The sequence below is a fragment of the Tachypleus tridentatus genome, chromosome 7 (assembly GCF_004210375.1).
Source record: "Tachypleus tridentatus isolate NWPU-2018 chromosome 7, ASM421037v1, whole genome shotgun sequence".
Taxonomy (NCBI): Eukaryota; Metazoa; Arthropoda; class Merostomata; order Xiphosura; family Limulidae; genus Tachypleus; species Tachypleus tridentatus.
This window is the reverse complement of record NC_134831.1, coordinates 92428989-92438366: the sequence shown is the minus strand read 5'-3', so window position 1 is coordinate 92438366 and position 9378 is coordinate 92428989. Positions and strand designations below refer to the sequence as shown.

At 34.0% G+C, this 9378-nt stretch overlaps 1 protein-coding gene across 1 annotated transcript; it reads left to right on the top strand.

Annotated features, from left to right (window-relative positions):
• Nucleotides 1-2127: 2127 nt before the first annotated feature.
• On the top strand, nt 2128-3237 carry LOC143257728 (solute carrier family 35 member G1-like). The gene has a single exon (XM_076516761.1). It carries the CDS (start codon nt 2128-2130, stop codon nt 3235-3237), a length of 1110 nt encoding a protein of 369 aa, XP_076372876.1.
• The last annotated feature ends 6141 nt before the right edge of the window (nt 3238-9378 follow it).

Below are 9378 nucleotides of genomic sequence, written 5' to 3'. Positions count from 1 at the left end.
AGCACAATTATTTATAGAATCATCAAAAACTTTAAATTCTAAGTAATGTTTCTATGACAACACGACTACAATGTACTCGATTTTAAACTGTTACACTGTTTCTATGGAAACGAGAAAACAAGTACCTACCGTGATACTGGTTACTTACGTATGCTTTATAAAGCCACTCGAAGCGGGTAAACAGTCACTTCTAAACCAACTGAAAGTTAACTGAGGTTATCAACAATTATTTTATGTAGTTGTAAGTTATCTTGTTGGATATCGTGTATTCCATGGATCATTAACTGTGAGTCCTAACTAGTCTAAAGTAGTAAGATTAGTTTAACATGCAAGAATACGGTTAAGATTTGTGTAGATTAGAACCGTTAACATACAAGCTTAACTCTGTTATGAAAGTAAACAGTTACTCGAACTTTAGAATGTTTTCAGATAAATATATAGAAAACATATCACGTCTTTGATTTACTCATTCGATAAAATATAAAACCTAATATCTCATGTATATAATCAATTATATATATATATATAGAATATAACATTACTTTTAAATAACGTCTTTAACCATGCTTCAGGCAACTCTACAATGTCCATTTATTAATCAGCTATTAAAACATGACTGATATTTGAAACTAACAGACTCATTACTGTCTCAATTAACGTTGAATACACAGCATTATATCTACCACTATTGTAAAAAGTTAACTGGGGCTTATTGTCACAAGTGTAAGCTTATTAATTATTGTTAGATAATTTCTGGTGAAACATAAAAATGTACAAGTTTATTCACTAAGCCCGGCATGGACAGGTGGGTTAAGGCGTGCGACTCGTAATCTGAGGGTCGCGGGTTCCCATCCCCATCGCGCCAAACATGCTCGCCCTTTCAGCCGTGGGGGCGTTATAATGTGACGGTCAATCACACTATTCGTTGGTAAAAGAGTAGCCCAAGAGTTGGCGGTGGGTGGTGATGACTCGCTGCTTTCCCTCTAGTCTTACACTGCTAAATTAGGGACGGCTAGCGCAGATAGCCCTCGAGTAGCTTTGAGCGAAATTAAAAACAAACAATTTATTGACTACTACTGATACTATTAATTTTAGAATGCTATGTAGTTGGCCTGCGACTCTATACTTATATAGTTTAACATTTGCTTTGACCCCGATAAACCATTCGTTGTGTACACAAGTCTGGCTGTGTATTAACCATTCGTTGTTTGCACAAGTCTGGCTGTGTATTAACCATTCGTTGTGTGCACAAGTCTGGCCGTGTATTACAATGCTGGAGAGAATTCGTTATGCCTTTCGTGATAGAAACCCCATGTTTACGACTAAGCCCTCGGACTTCCCGGTGAGATACCAGTAAGCATGCATATTGGTTCATTGTTTGTTTGTTTGTTTTTGAATTTCGCGCAAAGATGCACGAGGGCTAGTTGCGCTAGTCCTCCCTGATTTAACAGTGTAAGACTAGAGAGAAGGCAGCTAGTCATCACCACCCACCGCCAACTCTTGAGGAAATCTTTTACCAAGAACAAAAAAAAGTATTAACCGTCACATATAACGCTAACACGATGGAAAGGGAGATCATGTTTAGTATGACGGGGATTCGAACTCTCGACTCTCATGTACGAGTCAAGCGTCTTAACTACTTAGCCATGTCGGACCAACATTAGGTAATGAAATGTTATTAGTGTCCGTGTGCTGTGCTCTGTTTCGTACTTTTCAAACTAGGTTATTTTTTTAAAAATGTAAGTGTAGTAAAAACAAGAAACAAAGAAAAAAAACTACTTATTATAGGTTATATCTACGCCGAGCTACGATATGTTCGAGGTGTTCCAGTTTTACTTTGTAAGATTCACTAATGAGTGAATCGCCCTGTGTCTTTCCACTACTGACACTGTATAGAAAACACTAAATACGTTAAATAAACTATATTTAAGCTCATGCAATTCGTATTGCGCGTTGGTTTCAAAAAAGTTAAACTTTCGGTACTCATCAGAGTAAAACTACCACGCCATCTACATTTTGTAGATAAAAGTTGTGTTGGCTCGAAATCAGATAGAGATTCGACAGCACAACTTACTGCATACGTTTGTACTAAACGTGTTCGTATCCTACGAGTTGCTATAAGTAGCGATGTTTGTTAGTAAAAAGTTGCAAGTTAGAGACAAAACTTTTCCACTAAAGCTGGTAAATGAAAAAGATTCCTTACCACAGTCTGGCACTTCGTCAAAAAAGTGTCTTGGAATAGTTCTGGCAGTCTTATCAGCAGTAATGGGGGCTGTAAATGGACTACTTCTTAAAACTACAGAAGGAATCTCCCCCACAGTAATGTCCGGAATAGCCGCAGTAGCACCAGGTGTCGCTGCGCTGCCATTGCTCATATACAGAAGAGAACCTGTTATATTTTCCAAGAAGAAAATGGCAATAATAGTTTCTCGATCTCTTTTGGGAACCTTCGGTGAGGTTGCTCGGTTCATTTCCTTCACCTGTATTCCTCTTGGAGAGGCATCTGTATTGTACTACTCTCTACCACTGTACAGCTTGGTCTTTGGACGTCTTGTGTACCGAGAACCTTGTGGAATATGGGAAGTTGCCTTGGTTGGACTAGATGTTACTGGTATATTCCTTGTTACAGTTCCATCAGTGGTAAGTGGTGTTTTCGAATCAAGTAATTATGTAGAGGAGAAAAGGATAACTGGAATTGTATTTGCAATTCTTGGAGGAGTCTTTGATGCACTTAGTATTTCCATGCTTCAAATGGTCCATGATGTTCCGTGGGCTTCAAACCAAGTCTGGAGAGGACCTGCAGGGGCATTCAGTGGCTTTATTTGTGCTTTGTTCTTCAACGAACTTTTCTTTCCTCCTTGTGGATCTGAGTCGACAATGACATTAGCTTTTCTCTTCCTCTCTGTGTGTTATCAATTTAGCATATACTATGCAACATACTTCATAGCAGCAAGTCATGTAACTGTTTTCCTTACCTTAGAAATAGTTGCAGCTTTTATATTTGAAGTCGCCTTCCTTGGAGATGTGCCAACCGTAACTTCTGTAATTGGAGCCATTGTGGTGATAGTAGCAGCAACCATGTTTAGTTTCAAAGGGAAACTGTTGTCGTCGTTGCGGGATTTATTTAGAAAGGAAAAGAACGAGTGTGAGTCGTTTAAAGAAAAAACTACTGAAAGTAAAAAAAAATCCTGTTCTCTGCCACTGGATCCAATTCCAGGATGTTCTAGTGAAGCTTAATTATCGTATATATATTTTTTTAAATTATTTTTTAAGACTTGAAATGTATTTTTCATCAGTAAAAACACACAAAATGTTGATCTAGGAACTAATCACTGATCATTTAACTTCTTAAAATCTGATTTAAAATAATCATTAATTAAACATTGTTTTATTATCTGGTAAGAAGCGTACTAATAGAATTTGACGAATTATTTTCAGTTTATCAAAAAACAAACTGTATGCAGTGTACAAATTTAGTAAAAAACGAATAAAGTTATCCTGCATAGATCGGGAATGTATTTATTACCAAAAAACTCCTGTTTTCTCAGAGACATCAGGTACAAATTAACAACAACGTACAAGTAATGGGAGATTCAATTTATATTTATATTGTCTGCAAAAAATTAATTTGAAACCCTAAATTACGTCGATACCTTAGTTACTGTGCTTGTTTTGAAATTTTATTTCCGGCGTGCGTACAGTTACAGATCAGTCACGGATACTGATCGGATATACCAGTCACTTAAAGAGGCCTTATAGCATGTAACAATGTTTGTTTTTAATCTTATGATAGGTTAGCGCTTATGATGAAACGTTTGTTTTATTGTAGGTTAGAGAGTGAAACATGTCCGCAAAACTAGTTAGAATCGATCAAATTCAACACAAGTGAATTAACAGAACTATTTTAAAATACATAAACAGAACGTGAAATCGACTCTGTTTAGAAGCCGTGTTTTCAAATTAGTTTTTTTAATTGTATCACCGCTAGTGAACTCCGACCTTCTGGGGCAGTTTTGAACCTAAATGTATAAGACGCTGATAAGAGATTTACGTCGTGTATTAAGAATGACACCCTTTATTTGAATGTTTGTTGATTCATTAGTTATTTGTACATTGTTAAATATTGTTTGTTTCTCTATTTGTCGTACAATATGTAAAATATCACAGTGGGTAACAAACATTTATTTTATAGTGCGTAACTGTTTGAAGGAAAATCTATACAATTTCTTTAACCTATGTGTTTATCCATCATTTATGACAATTTAAATTTATTTTTAAAGAAAGTAAAGTTTTTTTTTCTGTTCTATCATTTCTAAAAGTTAATGAAATGTTAAAGAATATTGTAGATACAATTTATTTTGAATTGTTATACTTTTTGCTACTCGATTAAATGTACAAACAGAAAATCGAGAAATTAGTTAGTAGTTTTAACACGAGGCTTCGTTAAAGTGTTTTTATTTTATAGCAGTCATTAAGTTTAGTCAATCCTCCTTACATCTCAATGTATGATTCCTAACAAATGTCCAGTTATGAGTAGTTCAGTGTTTTTTATTATGATTGAAGTATCTAACTAATTGACAGGTTTTAAGTATAGGTCAGATTTTTCATAGCAGGTGTCTATGACTTGTTTGTAATGAACTTCAACAAAACACTAACAGTACACAGTACACGTATTTTAAAAAAATATATTAAAACAAGAAACAAAATTTACTAATGCTCGTTACACTGTTGTATTCAGAGCTTCAAATAATCGTCTTTTTATGTAAAAGTTCACAAAGACTGGCACAATTAATTAATAACACAATTAAGAAGACAAACTATTCTTCTGTACCTTGTAATTATAATACAATCAGTGATCATTTCACTTTAAAAATCGTCACTATATAATTTTCATGCCTAAATTGACCATCATGTTATCTAGAACTAGCTATCTAACTCTAATTAACTTGAACTGCATTTTGAGCACGTATTTATAGTTGACAGAGAACAAGAACATTACACCTAATATCAGAAGTCTCTGGTAACCAGAAACAGTAATACAACAATTGTCAATTCAAAACAGTTGAATTGCACGATATAAAAGTATTTATATTTCTAAATATAAGCACACTTAACACTTACGCTATAAGTAAACTACCTGAATGTTGACACTCATATTAAACGTGAACAGTTGTGTATACTTAACATTAATCCTTTCAGAGAATAGAACGGCAACAGTTGACAAAAGTAACTTATCTGGTTTTCTCCGTGAGAGAATGCAACCTGGCAAAGACGTAACATTTAAAACACAACAAGTTTCGAAAAACTTTCCCCGAATTAATCAAGAACAATTCTCTCTTCTGCTGATCCCCCACTGGTACAGCAGTATGTCTGCGGACCCCAAACCCTAGAAACCAGGGGCTTCCAACCCAAAGTACTATTACAAAGAAATTATGCTTGTCTCTTGGTAGGGTCCAAATTATACAACATTTGGAATAATGAGAAAAAAAGTCAAGTTTAAAAAATATTTTTCACAGAATAAAATTCAATGAATATTTCGTTATTCGAAGAAATACAGTTCTGTAAGTGACGTACAAAAAAAACTTTAGACCTTCACATAATGGTTAACATAATCACAAAGACTAGCTATAATATATTCGTTCTGATACAATCGAGGCCCGGCATGGCCAAGCGTGTTAAGGCGTTTGACTCGTAATCCGAGGGTCGCGGGTTCGCATCCCAGTCGCGGCAAACATGCTCGCCCTTTCAGCTGTGGGGGCGTTATAAGTGACGGTCAATCCCACTATTTGTTGGTAAAAGAGTAGCCCAAAAGTTGGCGGTTGGTGGTGGTGACTAGTTGCCTTCCCTCTAGTCTTACACTGCTAAATTAGGGACGGCTAGCACAGATAGCCCTCGAGTAGCTTTCTGCGAAATTCCAAAACAAACAAACAAACAAAACTGATACAATCGATTACCAGACAAAACTTACAAAATTTATAAAATACTTTTAACTAAATATTCTTGACAGAGAGTTTTTCCGCTCAATGTATTTTTCTTACACTAAGTTTATATATTTTAGTTATTCGAGATACATTATATGAAAATCAGTTTAGGAATGTCAACTGGCCTTGTACGTCTTTTTGTAGTTTATGCTTTAACTAAATTATTACATACCATCCTACATTTTGTATTTCTTTAGGTTGGTTGAATCATCTTAAAGATAAACGCGGAACTAGTTATATTAGTTAAGTACAAGTTATATTACTCGTTGTATCAAGTCTCCGAGGATTAAGTTATTTCTAAAACTGGGTATACTGTTTTCTATTCATGGAAGTATAACCCAAATACACGAGACTTCCCTTGAAAACAAACTAATACTTAAACACACAGCTGTTGTAAGGTCTGTGTTTTTAACTGTAATACTTAAACACACAGTTATTGTAACATCTGTGTTTTTGACTGTAATACTTAAACACACAGTTATTGTAAAGTCTGTGTTGTTGACTGTAATACTTAAACACACAGGTATTGTAGGATCTGTGTTTTTGACTGTAATACTTAAACACACAGTTATTGTAGGATCTGTGTTTTTGACTGTAATACTTAAACACACAGGTATTGTAGGATCTGTGTTTTTGACTGTAATACTTAAACACACAGTTATTGTAGGATCTGTGTTTTTGACTGTCTAAATGGTTTAAAGCATTGAAACTAAATACCACTACTGAAATAAAACTAACATTGTAAAGTAGACGTAGTTCACTTGATTAATTTTAGTATGTAGTGCATTAAGTCACTATGAACAACGAAACTTATAGTATGCATTAAGTCACTATGAACAACGAAACTTATAGTATGCATTAAGTCACTATGAACAACGAAACTTATAGTATGTATTAAGTCACTATGAACAACGAAACTTATAGTATGTATTAAGTCACTATGAACTACGAAACTTATAGTATGCATTAAGTCACTATGAACAACGAAACTTATAGTATGCATTAAGTCACTATGAACAACGAAACTTATAGTATGTATTAAGTCACTATGAACAACGAAACTTATAGTGTGTATTAAGTCACTATGAACAACGAAACTTATAGTATGCATTAAGTCACTATGAACAACGAAACTTATAGTAAAGTAAGATGAGAACAGATTTCTTATTTCACAATCAGTAACAATAAGAAAAACGTGTTTTGATATTTCTATTTCTGAAAACTAATTATCAATCGAAGTAGATGTAACATTGAAGGTTAAAAATTTATCTTACCAATAGTTGTAGCACTCAAGGTTTAAAGTTTATCTTACCAACAGCTATAACATTCAAGTTTTAAGGTTTATCTCACCCAAAGTTGTATCCTTCAATGTTTAAAGTTGATCTTGCCAACAGTGGTAACATTCAAGGTTTAAGGTTATTATCTTACCAATAGCTGTATCCTTCAAGGTTTAAAGTTTATCTTATCAATAGTTGTAGCAGTTAATATTCAAGGTTTATCTTACCAATAGTTGTATCATTCAAGGTTTTTATCTTACCAATAGTTGTATCATCCAAGGTTTAAAGCTTATCTTAACAATAATTGTAGCAGTCAGTATTCAAGGTTTGTCTTGCTAATAGTTATAACATTCAATGTTTAAAGTTTATCTGACCAATACTTGTAACATTCAATGTTTAAAGTTTATCTTACCAACAGGTATAACATTCAATGTTTAAAGTTTATCTGACCAATGGTTGTAACATTCAATGTTTAGAGTTTATCTTACCAATGGTTGTAACATTCAATGTTTAGAGTTTATCTTACCAATGGTTGTAACATTCAATGTTTAAAGTTTATCTTACTCGTAGTTATCATATAAAAGGTTTAAGGTTTATCTTATTAATATTTGTAACATTCATGGATTAAGGCTGAGTATCTTAGTCACAGTTATGACATTCAAGGTTTAAAGTTGATTGTCTTATCCATTGTAATAACATTCAAGATTTAAGGTTGATTAGTTTATCAATTAGTTCGAGTTAGTTTAGAGGACATGGTTGTATACATTATTGTAACATATAGTTTACTGTGAAACACCAGCAAAAACACAATTCTCACTCTTATGTTTTTTTATATATTCTAACAACGTATAACCAGTAATAAGTATATTTGATAACTAAGGAGCATACTAAATGGACTGATTCACACGTACATCTTTATGGGATGTATACAGAGTAGAAAACAAAATGTTACTTAAGTTTTACCATCACACTAATCTGAAGCCCCCCGCTAACACAGCGGTAAGTCTAAGGATTTTCAACGCTAAAATCAGGGGTTTGTTTCCCCTCGGTGAACTTAGCAGATAGTCCGATATAGCTTTGCTATTTTAAACACATACATTAATCGAAAGTAGACATACGGTTTTAGTTATTCTAAATACAAGTTTAGGTTAATAAAGTCAGCTAGCTACCAGGTGGCTTCAAAGACATGGAAATTAAAGTTTGTTTGTTTTGGAATTTTGCGCAAAGCTACACGAGCATGTTTGGTGCGCTGAGGTTTCGAACGCGCGCCCCTCAGATTACGAATCTAAGGCCTTAACCACCTCGCCATGCCAGGCACCGGAAATTGAAAAGTAACCAGCAACCAGTGAAATGTAAGAGATTGCAACATGTTTACAGAATTTTCGTGGTACTAATGAGAATACTTTACATTAATTAATTATAAATTAATCTAAATTATCAGAGATAAGCCATAACTAAACGAAACGAGTTATCACACTATCAAGCTTTTCAAAATAATAATTTTCAGCAGGAAAGCTGTGATGTTCTATACAATAGAGGCTACTGTAGACCTTAGATCCACGTCATATTTTCTCCGCACAACAGTATACAGCCTCACTTTCACGTAATCAACATCACTCTTCGAACCGTCTTAGTCCCAGGTAAGGAGTCAGATAAGAAACACATAAAGAGATTAAAGCTCTCAACTGAATACTTCAAACACATTTAACTTCATTCAATCCTAGATTCTGAGTTCAACCAGAAGAGAAATATGACTTTTTATCCAGAATGTTTTAACACATGAAACCACAATTGGAGAAACTGATATTTTTAACCACGATTCACACATACATAAAGCCAGTTCTTGAGGCAGTTATTATACACTATTGTCTAACTCATAGCTTTGTTAAAACATGACTTATTTTTACGTAATTTCTATTCTTATAAAAAACAATCGCATAATTAGTTAACTTTTATCAAATTATCCAGTTCTGACCTCTTTAGTGATACTATGTAACATGTAGCGCTCAGTGTTATAGTGTTTTAAGATGTGGGTTTTAATTTACTTACCTGGACTAAATGACACACCCAAGATTATATTTTAATCCGTGTAACTATGTGATGTTAGAGAAAAAGTTGTG